The 18,917-nt window shown below is 35.0% G+C and overlaps 2 protein-coding genes across 4 annotated transcripts in view; one reads left to right on the forward strand and one right to left on the reverse strand.

Annotated features, from left to right (window-relative positions):
• The window catches only part of LOC25483618 (ABC transporter G family member 22), a 29,630-nt gene extending 20,071 nt beyond the window's left edge, over positions 1 to 9,559 (forward strand). Inside the window, exon 11 of the mRNA XM_039826957.1 lies at positions 8,852 to 9,559. Within this exon, the coding sequence (XP_039682891.1) occupies positions 8,852 to 9,064 (213 nt within the window). The 3' untranslated portion in view covers positions 9,065 to 9,559. The remainder of the gene's footprint in view (positions 1 to 8,851) is intronic.
• Positions 9,560 to 9,780: 221 nt separating this feature from the next.
• LOC25483622 (prolycopene isomerase, chloroplastic) lies at positions 9,781 to 15,692 on the reverse strand. Of its 3 annotated transcripts, none has more exons than XM_013612321.3 (13): positions 15,162 to 15,692; positions 14,039 to 14,245; positions 13,837 to 13,936; positions 13,022 to 13,104; positions 12,767 to 12,823; positions 12,095 to 12,247; positions 11,930 to 12,008; positions 11,661 to 11,809; positions 11,436 to 11,570; positions 11,150 to 11,263; positions 10,820 to 10,930; positions 10,626 to 10,734; positions 9,781 to 10,244 (listed from the first exon to the last, which is right to left on the reverse strand). In XM_013612321.3, the coding sequence occupies exons 1-13, from the start codon at positions 15,579 to 15,581 to the stop codon at positions 10,171 to 10,173; spliced, it is 1,791 nt and encodes a 596-aa protein (XP_013467775.1). In that variant the 5' UTR covers positions 15,582 to 15,692; the 3' UTR covers positions 9,781 to 10,170. The 3 variants fall into 3 exon arrangements, with proteins under 3 accessions (XP_013467775.1, XP_039682901.1, XP_024633039.1); XM_039826967.1 differs by lacking the exon at positions 15,162 to 15,692 and adding an exon at positions 14,411 to 14,554; XM_024777271.2 differs by lacking the exon at positions 15,162 to 15,692 and having other exon boundaries at positions 14,023 to 14,203.
• Between the last annotated feature and the right edge of the window lie 3,225 nt (positions 15,693 to 18,917).

The raw sequence follows: 18,917 nt of genomic DNA on the forward strand, positions 1-18,917 counted from the left end.
ATATTGAAGCTGGATCTAGGACAAAGTTTCAAACAGACCCTACTCTTCCTATATATCTAAAGGTAATTAATAATATGCACACACATTTTACATGTTATGAAGTATACGTTTTTTCATTTACAATATTCTTGCACCTAGCTCTGCGAGGGTTCAAACCTTCATGAGATTGATATTGGCCCTGTGAATTTGAGGGTTCTGCTCCCGCCGTCCACTTGCGAAAGGTCCATTTAAAGCTAGAACATAGGTTTATATGGACTTAGTACATTGGCACTGAAATGAAATCGAACATGAGATCTTAAGAAGAGCACATTCCAAGGAAGGTCTCAGGTCAACATCATTAGACCAGTTAAATGGATTTTCAAGTTATTTATGTACTGTCAAATCCAAGTGTTTTATTTTTAGGGCGCGAATCCAAGTCATTTTATAGCTAACTTGCACATTCTTCTATTTTGAGTAAATACTTAAGTTAGTCTTTGAAATTGTAAGGTTGTATTGACCTAACCGCCAGATTACTAAAATTCCAAAACTATCATTAGAATTTCAAAATGTTAATCAAGTTTGTCATTTTATATGGATCTGTCATCAATTCATTTTCGATATTAACAACTTAATATTATCGGGATCGTCTTAAACAATTTGGAAATCCTGCTCTAATCTTAATAATCAGGCCGTTACTAAATTGAAGCATAAAATAACTCAAAAAGTCTTGTTCAAGCACCATGGAATACTTCTTTTGATTTTTAATCCTTTTTATTTGAACAACGATCGAAATAAGAAAACCTTAGCCATTTGTATTAAACATTTCAAACTTATAGCTTGGAAATGTTTTTACAATAAAAGTAGGGCTATTATTTTTTCTATCCTGTGTGTTTTTGACGCACCCTACTTTTTTTTTCTTTTTAAAAATACTCTTTATTTGGCAAATATAATCTGAACCATAGTTCGGCAAATATAAACAGAATACTTCAAAAACTTCTCATGTCTATTCAAAGTTTTTAATTATGCAATTTAGATCATATTTGCCGAAACCTTACAAAATTGTTTGGCAAATAGAATCTGAAATGTGTCAAGCCCTCGAAAGACAATGTTTAGAAGAAGATTGGAGTGTATAAATTGACATTGTTCAGATTATATAAATCAAACGTTTAACATAAGTAGATCAGGTTATATTTGTCGAACTGATCTGACAGCACACACATGCAGAATTTGTGTTCATTGTTTAACACCATTGTTTTGACAAATTAACGAATCAAGATTGAATTAAACATGTATCAAAACAAATTATAAGCAAATAAATTTATGAGACCGTATGAAACTACACACACATGTAACATAAAATTAAAAAAAAAATGTCTCAAATATTCAAAGGTTACAACCAAACCAAATGCGCATTCAAACACAAATTAATAAAACATAAATTATAACATAGTAATAAAACTACCGGTAGCCCTAGCACCCCTACCATGACTTGGGCGATAGACAATGGCATAGCAAGAAATATTGAACAGTGGGGGAGTTATATATATATATATATATATATATATATATATATATATATATAGGGCATATAAAGTGGGAGGAGTAACTTAAATGAGAGATGAGAGGAGCTAATATCATCCATTGGATCAAAATACACGGTCATGATTATACTCCATCAAAAAAGGATCGGCACACTTGAACAAAAATACGTTACGTTTCCTCCATTAGTATTAAGTGTCGTAGTTTACCACTTCACTCATGTGAATGTATAACTTTGACCATTAATATATTTAATTATCTATTATAAAAGATTATATTTTGAAAGTATCCATCGAAACAATTTAAACAAAATCTTATATGTTACTCCTTCGTTCCTTTTTAAGTGTCGTTTAACTATGGATTTAGAGTTTCTATTTAACTGTCCTTTTGATATTTTAAGGGTATAATTTGTCACTTTTAACATTTCTCAATTACTCTTACATTTAGCAATTTCCATTTGAAAAACTAAAGTTTGTTTTCTTAAACAAAGTTTTTTTTATAAAACAAAGTTTGTCTTTTGTTATCTTCAACATTCAAATCTATGCACATAGTATGAATCTAGTATTGAATGAAACCAATTTTGGTTAAATGAGTTGGAGGAAAGTTATTTTTTCTTTACAGCTATTAAAAAAATATGTGTACAATAGGAAGAAAAAGTGCAAAAATACACTTCGTTAATTAGGTGTTACTATTCCAAAACGATACTTAAAAAGAAACAGAGAAGTAACATTTACTTTTATATATTAATAAAGGGTTTTTGCTAGGGCAATGGTTAAGGAAGCCAAAAATAGCATGTTTGCATTGGTTTCAACAACATTTTGACTTTAAAAAAGTTAAGTTTATCACGTTTCACCATTTTCCAATAGTATATTTCTATTTTTATCCCCTTATCAATGCCCCAAAGGCAATGGTTAGCATTCTCCATTAATAAAAAATATTGTTGAGTTAGGTTATATGAATAGTTCAAATAATCAAAATGCGACACTTAAAAGGTAAAAGGGTGTATTACATTGCACTTTCCATTGCTTATTGCCATATGTTAATGCGTGAGTGTGTGGAGTGAAGCTTTTATACTGGTAACAATTTTTAATGGTTAATGATCAATGTGAGCTTAATCAAAGTGTAACATATGATAAGAAGAAGAAAAAATTCAAAAGTTTGTGCAGGCATGTGCCTACATAAGGTTATATGTGGCTCCGCCACTGGCGATAGACAACCCCTCTCTGAGCCTCCTGCATAATCGCATGAAGACTAATCCATGCTCCCTTGCCCGACCACTTAAAATGATAGCAAGGGCACAGTATTTGACCCGTGCTAAGCGTGACATTAAGTATAGCCACTATTGGACGTCATGCTCCTCAACAACAACCTCATCAATAGCCTCTGGCTCAGGTGGCCTCGGGATATGAGAATGCTCATGTTGACTTATGATGTATGGATGTGAAATGGCACAATTCCATCTCATGTATATAGCTTCGGTCTCTAGACTGGTCGGAGCAAGCAGGCCCAAATTGTAGAGTCAACAAATAATCAAGATCATGCATGTAGCGCTAGCTACTCACATGCTCGATCGTCTACGGATTTGCACTCTCTCGTAGATGCTTGAAGATGGTTTGGACGTAACCAAACTGGCACAACACCCGCTCCAGCAGATATCGGACCCTGCGAGGTCCATATCTGAGGCATCCAAAATAAAGACTGATTCGCTCGAACGGACATGTCTGGCGGTGGGGCTGATACAGGTTCATGAGAAAAAACTCAAGATCCAAATTATTCAGAAGCGATCTTGTCTGATCTGTCACTAACTGACCATTCAAAGAAACAAACATCATGGCATATGGGTGTCGATCCTCCCTATATCCAACCCAATAATCGTTGGCTTCCGTTTCATTAAAGTGTTGAAAATCCAAGCCTGCAAAGTAAACATCATTTAAGTATCAGGGTAAAAACATGAACATGCATGTAAATAAATAAGCAATTCATTATTATTTATACATGTAACAATGTCAAGTATTCAGCCAGCTGTGAAGTCTTATAATGGGCTCCATTGTTAAGCTCCATGTACAGGTGAGCAAGGGCAGCCACTCCCCATGCGTAATCGAAAACCAGCTTTAGGCACCGGAAGTACTTCAGGTATGTAACGTCCACATAGTTTTCGCTCTTGAGCTTGACGCCCACCAAATAAAGTAGATAGATGCGAAGAGCGTAATCCTGTGTCACTTGTATCCCATCGACATCACCCTCTTTCTCAGCTGCTTCCTGTAGATGTTTCTTAAAATATGTCCTAAACCAGCTGAAACGTGCATGAGCACCCTTTGTTTTTTTGACCTGCTATTAGCCTCGTCCACATCATACCCTCAGACCTAGAAATAGGAAGTTTATGGTCCAATATGAGACCATTAATGGGGGATGCAGTAGACAAGACACATCATCAAGTGTTATTGTCATCTCCCTAATTGGAAGATTGAAGTTAGACACCTCCTCGTTCCATCTCCCAACAAAAGTAGATAAAAAATCGTGGTAAAGGATAGGATAACTGACTGTAGCCACTGAAGTCCACCGGCTCACATGGCATTTTTGAACCATCACTCTTGCATCCTATCCAAATTTAGTTCTTGTATAGCAGTAGCTTTTTTCCGTTATTCACATTAAGTTGACACGCCACTGCAGAAATGAAAAAACAAAAAATTAATATCATGATACGATTCACGTTAGTTTACACAAATAAAAATAAACATAGCCTTCAGCTTACATAAAAAAAAAAAATAGTACAAAAAAGTTAAAAATGTAGAATCTTACCACATGAAGATGGTATTGGGTGAGCACAAACACGTCATTTAGGCCACCATGATAGTCATGAAGCTGTTGAGGCTCCACCTCCACCTCGACCTGCGGCTGCTCATCAACATCATCTGTGTTCTCCACCTCCTCCTCCTCCATATGGTGCTTCTCGGGCTGCGTCTCAGGCTCGTGCACCTTAGGCGCAGGGTCAGCAAGGCGGCCCCTGCCCATGCCCCTATGCACTCTCCCTTCCGCTACATTCCTCTCAAACTGCTCTCGCTTGGCAGAAACAATCATGAAAGGTATGTTGTTCCTAAGGCGATTCAAAAACATACAACATAAGATATACATACTATTAACAAAAATCAACAACAACAAAAAACAAAAACAACAGATATTTTTGCAGTTCAGATTTTATTTACCGAACCATGCACAATCCAGTTCGAAAAATATAGTTCGAACAGGTTCAGTGATAGGAAAAAAATGCAACTCAAGCATCGAGAAATCGAGGGAATGAGATCTTACCTTGTGTTTGCTGTTTGGGAATGCTTGAAATATGATGTTCTTGAGCGAAAAACCATCAAGAATCACACAATGTTAGGTGTTCGGATTTTGGGGTGTGAGAGAGAAGTTTTGTTGTAAAGTTGAAATAGAAATTGTTGAAGTGATGGGAGTTTCTGATTTTGAGTTATATAAAGGACACGTTCATACTTTAGAAGCCGAACTATGGTTTAGATTATATTTGCCGAACAAAAGGTAATTTTGGAAGAAAAAAAATAATATGGTGTGTAAGTAACGCATATGGTGAAAAAAAGTAATAGCCATAATAAAATTATAGGAACAAAATTTGTCATTCAAAATTTTAAGGCCCTGTGTTATAGGCCTCATTGCACACCCTCAGGGCCGGCTTTTTCTAACCCCTACAAATACTAAAAGAGTGACAAATTTGATCACAATTTTGCAATTTCAAAGATCAATTTATAATATTGAAAATGTGATATACTAGATTGATACAATTCTACAATTTCAATTATCACTTCAAATATACTGCTTGTAGTCTATATTGTGGTTGTGGTGATGGATCTGACTTAATGAGTTATATACTTGCTGTGGAATATGCAGTTCACTGATGTGACCTACAAGGTAGTACTCAAAGGCATGACATCAAGTGGGAAGAAAGATATCTTGAATGGCATAAGTGGTTCTGTAAATCCAGGTGAAGTTTTGGCAATGATGGGTCCATCAGGAAGTGGAAAGACAACTCTTTTAAAACTCCTTGGAGGAAGGCTAAATCATCATCCCACAAATGGTGGTTCTATCACTTACAATGACAAAATATATTCCAAGTTCCTTAAGAGCAGGTGAAAATCCAATGGCTAGCTAGGGTTACTTCCTTGAATACATTTTTCACATACCATGTTATTCTGAAATAACACAATCAAAAGTGAAACTGAAATATGGTACTTCAATTAAACACGCTAAACAACGTCGTCTAATACAAGTGATGAATCGTTTGGTTTCCCTCATATAATGTCACAAGTTTGAGTCTTGTGAATAAAAAAATAGACGCTAAAAAATCTTTACCTTGATTTTGTTCCGGTCTACCTCACATGAATTAGTCAGAGCTCAATGTGACTTACAACAAGCATATGATTGCAGGATAGGGTTTGTGACACAAGATGATGTTTTGTTTACTCACCTAACTGTGAAAGAGACATTGACATACACAGCACGGTTAAGACTACCGAAGACATTAACTAAGGAACAAAAGGAAAAAAGAGCATTAGATGTCATCTATGAGCTTGGCTTGGAGAGGTAAATGGTTCCATAATAACTAGTGTTTTAAAACCCGGACCAGTGATCGACCCGGTCAAGGCATTGGGTCACTAGGTCATTGGTCGGACCAATGGCTCAATGGGTCACTGGTCAGACCGCATGACTATTGACCCAGACACTAATATAAGCATTACAACAAATATAGAGATATTATTTCTGAGTTATAGAAGCCAATAGTTTTGTATTGTATGCATGAAAACAGGTGCCAAAATACTATGATTGGTGATTCGTTTGTTCCCGGATTATCTGGTGGAGAGAGGAAGAGAGTTTGTATTGGCAATGAGATCATAATCAATCCTTCCATTCTGTTTCTTGATGAACCAACATCTGGTTTGGATTCAACAACCGCTTTGAAGATTGTTCAGATGTTGCAAGACATGGCAAAGGTATTATTAATTTGTTTCATTCCTCTCTTCATGATTGATAAAGATTGAACCCTACCATCCAATTCAACAAAAAATGAAAAACTTGAACTACTATTGAATATCAATTTATAGAACAACTCAAATTAAACCTTCATAGTGTATTCTAAAATTTTAGGTAAATAACATTGCAAAGTGACCATCATGAGTGATGACAATGCCATCCTTCACAATTCAATTCAAATTATTACTATACTTATCCCAATATTTTAAAAATCAGACCGGAGATTGACCCTGACGAAATCTCTGGATCATGGTTCAATTGGTTTAATCAGTTCAACCATGATCCAATTTGATTTTACCTATTCACACACATGTTTAATTCTATGCTTTGCAAATGAGCCAGCATGGTCTCTTCTCATGACTAACCTACTAATTATATGGTAGGCTGGAAAAACAGTAGTGACAACAATTCACCAACCATCAAGTAGACTCTTTCACAAATTTGACAAGTTGATCCTTCTTGGGAAAGGGAGTTCGCTTTACTTTGGAAAAGCATCAGAATCAATGAATTACTTCCAATCTATAGGATGTTCACCGCTTATTTCTATGAATCCAGCGGAGTTTTTGCTAGACCTTGCCAATGGAAACATTAATGATGTTTCCGTACCATCAGAGTTGAAGGATAAAGTTCAAACTGGAAATGAAGCATCAGCAGTAGTCCATGAGGTAACATTTCCCTTTTGCGTTTACTACAGCTATGCAGCACCGACACTTCGGATTGAATTTTAATATCATTCGAAATTTTGAATAGAGAGGATATTGAGAGAAGAATTTTCCAATCTGACAAAAGATGAATTTTAACAGTATCTGGTGGAGGCATTTGAATCTCGACTTGCAGAAACAGAGAAGAAAAAAATAATTGTTTCCGTGCCACAAGATGAAGCTTTAAAGATCAAAGTATGTTCATCACCAAAAAGACAATGGGGAGCAAGTTGGGATGAACAATTTTCCATACTTTTTTGCAGAGGAATCAAGGAAAGGAAGCATGACTACTTTAGCTGGTTAAGAATCACACAAGTTTTATCCACTGCAATCATCTTAGGATCACTCTGGTGGCAATCAGATGCTGAAAACCCAAAAGATCTGCAAGATCAGGTAAATTGTTTCTATAATCAAAGAGGAAATGTGGTTATACTATATTTATTAAAGTTACTAAAAAGCTTGTGAAAATAAGTTGAAGACATGTCTTAAGCTATTTCTATAAATTTTGTCAAACACTTAAGGAGACTATTTGGGAGAACTAATAAAGCTAAGTTTAACATGGTCATAAGTAGTTTTTAGCTTATTTCCATAAACTCTCAAGGATAGCGTATATGAAAATAGTTTGATTTCATTTGACTTTTGTTATAGAAATAACTTATACATAAGCACTTGCATGATATGTGCTAATTTATAAGCACTTAAATTAAGTTGTTTATCCAAACAGAGCCTATTCAAGGACTTATGATAAGCTAAACTAAACTATAAATGAACTCTTTCAACACATAATAAGACACGAGCCTCTGAACTTAACATATAAACATTTGTGGTTTGCAGGCAGGACTACTTTTCTTTATTACTGTGTTCTGGGGACTCATTCCAGTTTTTACAGCAATATTTACATTTCCTCAAGAGAGAGCAATGTTGAATAAGGAACGTGCAGCAGATATGTACAGATTAAGCGCATACTTCCTTGCTAGAACAACGAGCGACCTTCCATTAGACCTGATATTATCAGTGCTTTTTCTACTTGTTGTTTACTTCATGGCTGGTCTGAGACTAAGTGCTGCCTCCTTTTTTCTCACCATTCTTACTGTTTTCCTCTGCATCATTGCAGCTCAGGTATGCATTTCATAAAATACTAACAATACGATAAAAACTAAAGTCGGTGTTTTAAAAAATCGAACTAAACAGTTCAATCGGTGGAACCTTGAACTGGACTTTATTACCGTTCGGTTATTATGGTGGTTGTATCCCAGATTCAACCTAGTTCTAGCAGTTTAAGGTGGTTGAATCATGACCTAGAGGTCTCGCCTGTTCAGTTTTTGAAACATTGACTAAAATATCTTAGCTTACAGAGCTAACAATGGCTGGTTGTGAAGCAGGGTCTTGGACTTGCTATCGGTGCTGTGCTTATGGACTCGAAAAGTGCAACAACTTTGGGTTCCGTAACCGTGATGATCTTCATGCTGGCTGGAGGATTTTTTGTCCAGGTGAAAACACATACCTAAATTAATGATCAAATAGTTGACATGGATAACTTTTCCAGTCTACTAACAGAAGAATTTAACATGTGGTACTTAATTTTGCAGAAAGTCCCAATATTCATTTCTTGGATCCGCTACATGTCTTTCAACTACCACACTTACAAACTGTTGCTCAAGGTGCAATATGAACATCTCACACCTATCGTAAATGGAATCAAAATTGACAGTGGTTTAACAGAAGTAGCTGCTCTGATTGCCATGGTTTTTGGTTACCGTTTCTTGGCATATCTTTCGTTGCGGCGAATGAAACTTCAATAGAGGTTAAAAATATCCAAGGAAAAGTGCTTTATATCTGCATGAAGAGTGGTTTTAAATGAAGGCTCACATGCAGGCAGTATAGAGTACCAATCAGTATGGTGTACCAATTGACATGCTTGTTAGCATTGGTGAGGCTGAAAACTCAGGCGTTTTTTTGTTCAATCATATGTATATTGTATTTCATTTAGCATGTTTAAATGCAACAATGCATGCATGCTAGACGTTATAGTCGACACATCGGTGCCAGGAGAGGTTTTTTTTTTTTGGTGGAAACTGCTTCACTCTTTTGAAAATGTTTCAGGGAATGAAGCTTTGTAACTGCTATAGTGGAATAGGTTAAGGACTGAAGCTATGTAACTTCTACAGTGGACTAGGTTAATCTTCTTAGCACATATTAGTCAATTTTAAGTAAACCGAATTTGACAACAATAATGTAATGCTAGAAGTATTGAGAATGAGATCTAGAGTTTGATGTTGATCTCTACAGCTAACAAATTCCCCTTCCCCTACCGATTAACCACTAAATTTTCCTATTTAAAAAAGTTGTTTTTTCTTGTTAATTTGTAGATAATCAGATAATTATAGAATTATGTGATTGTAAAGGGATATCAATAGTTAAACCCAATATGACAGGGTGTAAAACAGAGAAATCCATAAAAAAATATCAAAGAAATAAAAATTGGATTTCAAGCATATATTAAATTGAATAAAATGCATAGTTACAGAAAGGAATTTCTTGTATAAGTATAACTCTTCGTTTGGATAAAAGAAAACAAATGATACAGAGATCATTTACATTTCACAGTCACAGCCCCTGACTCCCAAAATAGGATTCTCTGCAGTTACTAAATCCCGCATTTCCATGCAGCTAAGCCATCTTGTCCATCAAATTGCGATGTAGCAGCTCACAATTCCGGCTTTACAAAAATTTCTTTTAAATACATCTCAAGATTATATGTTGTCTGATCGAATGCCCTAGTTCTATAACTGTGTAAATGTGAGGAGTCCATTCCCCTCCATCCCCAACAAAATTAAAATAAAATTAATAAAACTAATGTTATACAGGATAATACATATAGACTCACGTATCAGACAAATTATAACAATCATGCCAGTGTTCTTAACCAACCAAGCAACCCAAGCAGCATGCCATCCAAAACAGGTGACTTTTTCTCCAACCCTGTTTTTTAATAATAAAAAATATCAAAATCAAGAATATTAAAATTTAACAATATATTTAATTGAATTTTTTTGACAGATTTCAATTGATAGTTAAGAATTGTAACATAATATATTAAATGAGTGTTTGGATCCGCGTTGAAAATTAACAAAAGCACAACAATAGTGAAAGTACAGGTTGTAGCTTCCCACGTTGAAACTCATTTTGATGTGGTTTTAGGATAATTCCAAACCCACTATAAATATGTTCAATTACGTAAAAAACACAAATATTAAATGATTTCTACACTTTCAGCATAATAAATATTTTTTTCTTTTGATCATTATATACTTTCAATTTGAAAACAGTTTACAGCTATGGAATGTCAGAGTTCTGGCTTACCAATATCTGCAGCTACTCGATGTGCACACATAACTCCTGAGAAAGCTACGGCAATAACACCTTGTCCAGGGAAGCAACTGTCTCCAACACAGTAAAGACCATCTATGCTCTGAAAGCAAGTTTTATCGAGTTTTAATCAGTGTATTCTCAAAGCATCAAACCTGTCATTGAATCATTATTTAAAGAAAACTTACTGTTGTATTAAACGGCATTCCTAACAACCCCTTTGGAATGCTGCGTGGCATTGGTCCATAAGTACCCTCGTCACGGGCAAGGTATCGTCGATGTGTCTTTGGTGTCCCTACCTAGAGTTAGAATTGGGGGTTAACAGGTTTAGGGAAAAAACATACACGTAAAATAAGGATTTGGCTTACTCGATGCCTCAAACCATTAATGAGAAGATAAAAGATCCTACAAATCATGTCTTCTAGGGTTATATAAACGATAAAACGAAAAAAGTTTTAACAATGTATGGAGTTGCAAATATACAGCAAAATTAATGAGGTCAGAGGTTTTAGTTCTACCTCTATAAAATCGATGGATGATCTAAGACCTGGAAACAATTTCTTCTCTAATCTGCTTATGATTTCATCTGCTACCACCTGCTTCTTTGCCTCATAATCGATTCTTGAGAGACCCTAGAACAGAAAACAAGAACATGTTTTATATTTTGAGATTTACATGTATCAGCAAATGAATAAAACAGGAGGCACTGCATAAAAAAAGGTAGTTTTTGAAGTCATAGAAACACACAAAAGGTGAAAGATTTCAACTTTATTTTATCGGTAACCACTACTTGGTATTGCTTACCTGCCAATCGTCCATTGAAGAAGTTGTGAATATATGAAGGATATGACGACCTTCAGGAGCTAATGATGAATCAAGTATGGTTGGTATACTCAAAAAGATACTTCCATATGGTTCCTCCAAACTGGTCCAATTGTTCTAGATAAGTACAAATGAAATACACAGTTATCATTCATTCAAAGTTATCAAGGCTATATAGAATTATAAGTTGAGGAAACTTCCAACTACCTCAAGCACAAAATGGTGACAATCTGTATCTGGTGGTAAAACCTCTGCTTTAACCCCCATGTGTATTGAAAGAAAAGATGGAGCTTTAACATAAACTTTTTGGAAGTTCTCTTCCTCTTTTGGTAGTGATTCTCCTTTTACTAACTTTCCTATAATGTAACATTATGCAATTCGGGATTAACTAACTAATGAAGGAAGACAAAAAACAGGATGAAAATCATTTGAGCTTGACAAGAAAAAACTTATAAACAATATTATTTGAAACTAACCAAATGTGTCCCATCTGGTAGCATTTGATATTATGGTTTTGGCAAAAAACTCTCTGCCGTCTGAAAGCCTCACTCCTACCTGCAAAAGTATAGTACAAATCTTGAGAAAAAAAATGCATTTTTCTAAACATGTCATTCTATTTTGTAATCTGATATGTCGCTTACGGCTTTGCCCTGCTCGGTGATAATACTCGTGACATTTGCCTTGTAAAGTATCTGACTACCCTGATCAACTAGACCTTTTGCCAAGGACTTTGCAATGCCACCAACACCCCCGAGAGGGTAGTTAATCCCACCAAAGTGTCTGTCACACAGAACCTGGAGACAAAATTAATCAAATAAGAAGCAGGAAAGAGAGAGCAAGAGAGGCAGAGGTCAACTACGCAACTAGACAATAGTGTTTTCATAGTTTTGACTTGCAAACAAGTTTCTATTTCAAACAGCATCAATTGTCATCCCTGCATTTCCAAAGGTGCTTCTGCATCATCTTTTCATCATTTTAGAATCGGTTATTTATGAGATAAGAAAATAACAAGTCCAAAACATTGTACACAACAATGGAAGAATGGTATTTGCATTTTAATTTTTACATGCTTAAGAACATATAAATTATATCCTAAACCAGTATAGCTACTAAGACAAAAAAGCATACAATGTTGGACTTGGATCGAATGCAAGTCACTGTCATTCTAGCTATTTGGTTAATTAATGATTCTTCTATCCAATGCAACTAAGAGCAATGAAATGGAAGCATAGCTTCTCTATAGACACTTTGAATAGTACAATAAGAACATTGCATGAAATGAAAGAAAGCAAAAAGCTAGGTGAGCAGGTTACCATGCTAGCATTAATCATTGGAGTCTGCAAAGCGTTGACGGTGCTCACTATAAAACACTGCAATACCAGAGATTTTATGAATGAAAATTACTAATCACAGGTCAATAATCTGAATAATTAATGAATGAGTAGGGCTATTTGCAAAAAAAAAAAAAAACATTTATTATGAAAATAATGTGCCGCTGTTTGTTTTCGACTCTTTCTATGAAAAATAGGTAAACCTTCTGACGGAATCAAATAACTAGTTGCATCTACCTCAGCATCTATGAAAGACAACAACTGTGGATCCTGAATATACTTCCTGGCTATGGCTCCAGCATTTTGAGGCAAATAATAGGCTGCCATATAATAGCGTACATCATCAGAAAAGCAAATGGCCAAACCATATGAAAATATTGATGCAGTGCTCAGTTAAGGGTGTGTGGGTGTGTAGAGGGTCGTCAAGCACAACCATATACTACCTCCTTTTTATAAGACCCCTTTCAAATTTTCAATTGCATTACTTATTTCTTTACCAACAAACCCGTAATAATGTTACATCTTTTTTTGCAATATGCAATATATACTATGATGAAAATATAAACTCATTCTCTCTCTTGAAGGGTAAACTTATAAAACAATGCAAATTGTCAACAAATTTAACACCATTAGCAACATTCTGAAAGTCCCGTGATCCGGTCAATGTGGTCCTATATTTAGGGATAGAGGTGGTATCCTTATAAGTCGACACAGGTTGTCTACCATATGAATTCGGGTACACAAAATTAACCAAGAGTAATGATGTTCAGGTTGTCTACTAATATACTGCTTCACTTCAGCAGCTAATGGTAAACAACATGTAGTTCAGTTTATTTATTAATTCTGTTTTTCATATTTAGTTTCCCCTCAATCATTTGAATTATAAGTCAACCTCACTGCTAAAAGATAACTCCTCCCTAGTCCCTAGCAATGAAAATACAAAGAAGATATGCTAGGTGGCAATAGAAACTAAAACTACCTTTAAAGTTGGAGTTTAGGAGTTTAGCTTTGTAGCCTCATATTCAAAACAAACAAATAAGAAACGAAAGTACCTAATGTCAAGCATTCAAGTGGCTTCTGAAAAAACTGTCCAAAAAGGTAGAGTGGCTCCTCAAGCGATTTCAGCTCCAACGAATTCAGAGCATTGAAAATCTAACCATCACAAATATAAACTTTTAAGAAAAAAATATGAATTACAAAAGCGGAGGCAAAACGCCTTATAAGGGGGCTGCAGTCACCTCAATTAAGACAAACCTTCCAGCATTCACCATAGAATTTTAAGATGCCGTCCTTTTCGTGGGGAAAGTAACTCGTCAGTTCTTCAATGAACTTATCATATTCTCTGTGCACTCGAACAGAGAGGTGGTTTGGTAGATGAAAATGAACAGTTGTCGGATCAGGTATTACCTGCATCCGACAACCAACTGCTTCCAATGCTTGTGTTATCAAGTTGAGATTACCCTGCACAAATTTAAGGTACATAGTGTTACGATCATTGGAAATTAGAATCAGACCATTCAACATAAACAATAACTAAAAATCACTGCCTCAAGCAACTATTGACAACGGTTTTGAATTTAAAACAACAGTCATTCAGAGATCAATTGATTAGAAACAATGCTTTACCTAAGGCAACTCATGGTCATGAGATTTTCCACCCCTGTGTCCTTGATTTCATAATTTAATTTTCACAGGACTTCCTTTCGTTATACACTAATGAAAGCGGAGAACTAGATGCAGTTTGTGCAGTATCACTGGCTAATTGAATACCAAAGGCACTGATACTATATTGCTAGAAGAATATTACGCGTATATATTATTAGGCCTAGACAAAAAAAAATTAAAAAATCTTACATAAATAGGTATTATTTCTAATGCATAGCAACCAGGAAAAAACAATAAACACAGTTTGTTTAGATAAACAACTTAATTAAACACTTATAACATATATGTTTATCATATGAGTGTTATGTATGAACTACTTTTATAACATAAACTAAATTAAAAATAAAATGTTTTCATATAAGCTATAGGCTGTTTTCATAGTCTATCTCGATGAGCTAATGGAAATCAAATAAGTTAAAAACAACTCATGGATATGTCATAAGTTGTTTCTATAAGCTCTCACAAACAATCTTACAACTCTTAAGGCCAATTGATAATCTCAAATAAGTCATTCTAAACAAGCCCTAAGGCCCTATTTGGATAAACAGCTTAATTGACCACTTATAGCAGAAGTATTTATCATGTATGTGGTTATGTATAAACTATGTCTATAACAAAAGGAAATTAGTCAACATTTGCATATAAGTTTTAAGCTAACTTGAACTCCAAACAAAATTCAAAATTCACTTTTAAAAAAAAAAGAAGAACCAACCTTATCACTGAAACCAAACATAACAGAAGAACCAACATCAAAAGTATACCCCTCCCTATGATAAAACCCAGAACTCCCACCAGGTATAACATACTTCTCCAAAACCAAAACTTTTGCACCTTTCACAGCCAATTGAGTCCCAGCAACCAACCCACCAATCCCAGACCCAATAACAATTGCATCAAACCCTTCACCAAAATCACCTCTCTTCCCACTTTCCACCACTTCTTCCTCCAACTTCATCATCCCTTTCACTTTCACCACCACCCCTTTTCTTCTAAAAGCATTTGAGCATGACCCAGATGAAAATTCAGGTCTTCCATAGCTACATGAAGGTAAAGATTGAAACTTTGTAGGTGGGGTGTGATGGTAGATGATGGGGGTGTGGTTAGAAAGGGAGAGTATAGGGGAATTGAGCATGGTTGTGAGAAAATGGAAAGTGTAAAATGGGAAGTGTGTTGTTGTGAGAATGAGAAATAGTTAGTTAATGCCATGAAAATGATAATGTTGAAGTGAAGATTCCACTTACTCATAAAATTGATTCCTAGTGGAACGACGACAAATAACCGTTTACATTTTATTTTATTTTTTTAATGGAAAGTGATGTACTGCGTGGAAGACTTAAAAACAAATTGAGATGAAAATGGAATTATGTTTTACTTCCCCCACCCACCAAAATACTAAAATAAACCATGAAAATGAAGCGGAAACTCTTCCTCTCTTCTGGTATTAAATCAAATGTCAAGATTATAGAATAAATGTGGAGTTTCTTCAATTCATATGTAATCTACATTCTTAACAGCATATATGTTTAGCTAAACTCTTCTCCTCCCTTCTTATCACATCACTAATATATCATATTTATCCATTTTAGATTTACTTCTGGATGTCTTTAGACCACTCCACTCCGAAAGTCATATGAGCTTATAATTATTTTACCACTTTCCGAGTGCAAAGTGTAAACAATCAAACTTTATTTGTAAGTTATGATTGTAGATGTCCATTTATGTAAGGCAAGGAAATCTTAGACTTAGGATTGTAGGTGTCTAAGTATTTGTAATCTTGTGTGATTATAGTGAAAAATCCCTTGGATTGCAAGGGGACTAGACTAACCTCGGATTGTGGGACAAATCGAGATAATTGCTTTGTTGTGTCTTCTCTATCTATCTCTGATTATCTTGCTTTCTCTATTTTGCTAAAACTTGGAAAAGATTTTCAGAAAACGTCAATACAATTCAACCCCCCTCATTCTCCCTTCTTGTGTTTTTCTCACCTTCAGTTGTTACCAGGGCACCTAGTCTATTGTTTTGACACTTAATCGTGTAGTAAATATAAGATCCTGAGAAAAACATGTTTGATTTCACTTCGACTTCCACTTCCAATCATGTTGTTCCTCCTCATGCAATTATTATAAATCCACCTTTGATTCAAATGCCAAAAATTCTTATTTATCTGGACCTCCATCTTTCAATGGAGATGCTGAACAATTTTCTTGGTGGAAAAGCAAGATGTATAGTCACATCATTGATATTGATTAAGAACTTCGGAATATCATTGAAGATGGTATTGATATTTCAGTGAACTCATCTGCACAAAATAAGATATATAAAAAGCATCACATAGCTCATGGTATTTTGGTGGAAACTCTTCCTTTTCTAGATTACACCAAAATTATTGATAAATCTACTGGTAAGAGTATCTTTGATTCTCTATGTGCAACCAATGAGGGAATTCAACAAGTTAAGGCAGTCAAGGCAAATCTTCTTTGTAGTTTCTCCTTTAGGAAACCTTATAAAAATTACTCTTATGTTAACAAAAATGATGATAGCAAATCTCATGGACACAATATTAGGTGTCACTATTATGGAAGGTTTGGTCATACCACGCCTCATTGCCACATTAGAAAGGTTGAAGTTCCTAAGGAGGTAATGATGTTAGTACCCATAAGTTTTAATTGGATTAAGGATCTCAAGGACCTAACTATGGTTGGGGGGCAAAAAAGGAATTTATGTTTTGGGTTGTTAAAGGCATTCTATGGATGTGTACCCACTATCCTTTTATATTTTATGAACGAAATAGGGGTACATCCCAAAAGCCACGTGTCAAATTGGAGATCCTTTGTTTTACTTACTTCCAAAGTTTGGGAAAGGTTTGTTTGTTTGTCTTGTGCCGTACGAATATTAATCATGAGTCGAGTCAATGATGACACTCCACAATAAACTCCTTGAAATTATGAGGACATCATGAGTTAAAGAGTGATAAAGACGTACACGAGGATGCTAAGTACTCACCACTGTCTTATCACACTGGATCGTCATGAGAGACCACTCCTTGATCATTGTTCTCAGAAGCACTTGAACAAGGGAGTATGTTTGTGGTTATATGTAATCAAATTTTCATAGTGTGTCAAAATATATCTTGACCCTCTATGTGAAATACAATGTTTATCATCTAATCACCTTGTTAAATTTGTTTTCATGTATTAGTCGCTCTATTTTTATCTCATGTCTAAATTGTGATTTTGTTCATGAGTGTTTATTTTCTTAATTGATATTGTGTCTCTCCTTGCATGCTATCATTTTTTATTGTGCTTTATCTTGCATGTTCAATTGTGAATGTGTACTTGTGATTTATTTTTGGCACCTTGTATCACTTCATGTCATGTATTTAATTAGTTACACAATCATATGCACTTTACCAGTTCTTGCATGTATCAAAATAAATGTTGCATACACATCTGATATTGAATCCTGAATCTTTTCTCAACCTGTTTTTACCAAAAATTAAATTTGTTAAAATTTCACTGGTTTGAAGTGATTCAAATGGCCTTATAATGGGATATTTTCCCTTGTCGGAGAACCTCTTTCACTGCATTAGAGAACAACTTCTACCCCATCTAAAAATGTCTTGCACGAGCACTTTCACCAGTTATTTACCGTTCTGTATACTCTAGATCAAATGGTATTTTGGCGTTTAATTTCAAAAGTGGGATATTTTGTTAAAATTTTATATACATATCTTCATCAAATTTTGCTAGATATTTTTTAAAACAATGTGGTGAAATGATATACTAAATTTATGCAAACAAGATATTTATCATCTGAACACAATAGAATATGTTAACTCACAAAAATTGAGTGGCAAACTATCTTTATGGTAACATGTTGGCACTTGTGGACCTGGAGGAATAAGAGCATTTTTGAAGAGGAGTTCCATCGACCTTTTAATCCAATTGATGTGATTCTTAAGAGGGCTATGGGGATTGATAACGGCGAACAAACACACGTAACTGGATGACCTCAACTTACTGACACTATTTTCATTGGATGGATGATGAGTGTCGCGGAGCCGTCGGAAGCAACTATGAATAATTATGGTGGAAAAGGTGAAATGACTCAAAATTAAAATGAAGAAATGGAATGGATAGACAGGGACGCCGCACTTTCTAATTCAAGAAAGTGATAAGTCAATGGATGCGAGGATCACCACAAGAAAATGATTTCTTGATAAGATCAAGGATGGTTCGATCCATAACCACAAGAGACAAAGCTCTCAATACACATATGTGTAAAATTCTATAAAATTCTACTTTTTACATATCATTTTCGTGCTCTATTTATATGAGCTTATTACATGATGATTTTGACTCTAAAACTCTTAGAAAATGAAAGCAAATGCAGCCACTAATTACAATAATGTTTTGGTGGCTGATTAATGCAAATAAAAGGTTACAAAATGACTCTCTAAGTTGGTGGC

Source organism: Medicago truncatula, chromosome 1 (assembly GCF_003473485.1).
Source record: "Medicago truncatula cultivar Jemalong A17 chromosome 1, MtrunA17r5.0-ANR, whole genome shotgun sequence".
Lineage (NCBI taxonomy): Eukaryota > Viridiplantae > Streptophyta > Magnoliopsida > Fabales > Fabaceae > Medicago > Medicago truncatula.

Excerpts from the sequence above, each read along its gene's own strand:
- LOC25483622 (XM_013612321.3), bottom strand. The coding sequence starts at position 15,581 with ATGCTCAATTCCCCTATACTCTCCCTTTCTAACCACACCCCCATCATC. Across the intron at positions 13,105-13,836 it reads ACTTGAATGCTTGACATTAG|CCTATTATTTGCCTCAAAAT; the intron begins GTACTTTCGTTT and ends ATTATATGGCAG. Across the intron at positions 12,248-12,766 it reads CAATGATTAATGCTAGCATG|GTTCTGTGTGACAGACACTT; the intron begins GTAACCTGCTCA and ends TTTTGTCTCCAG.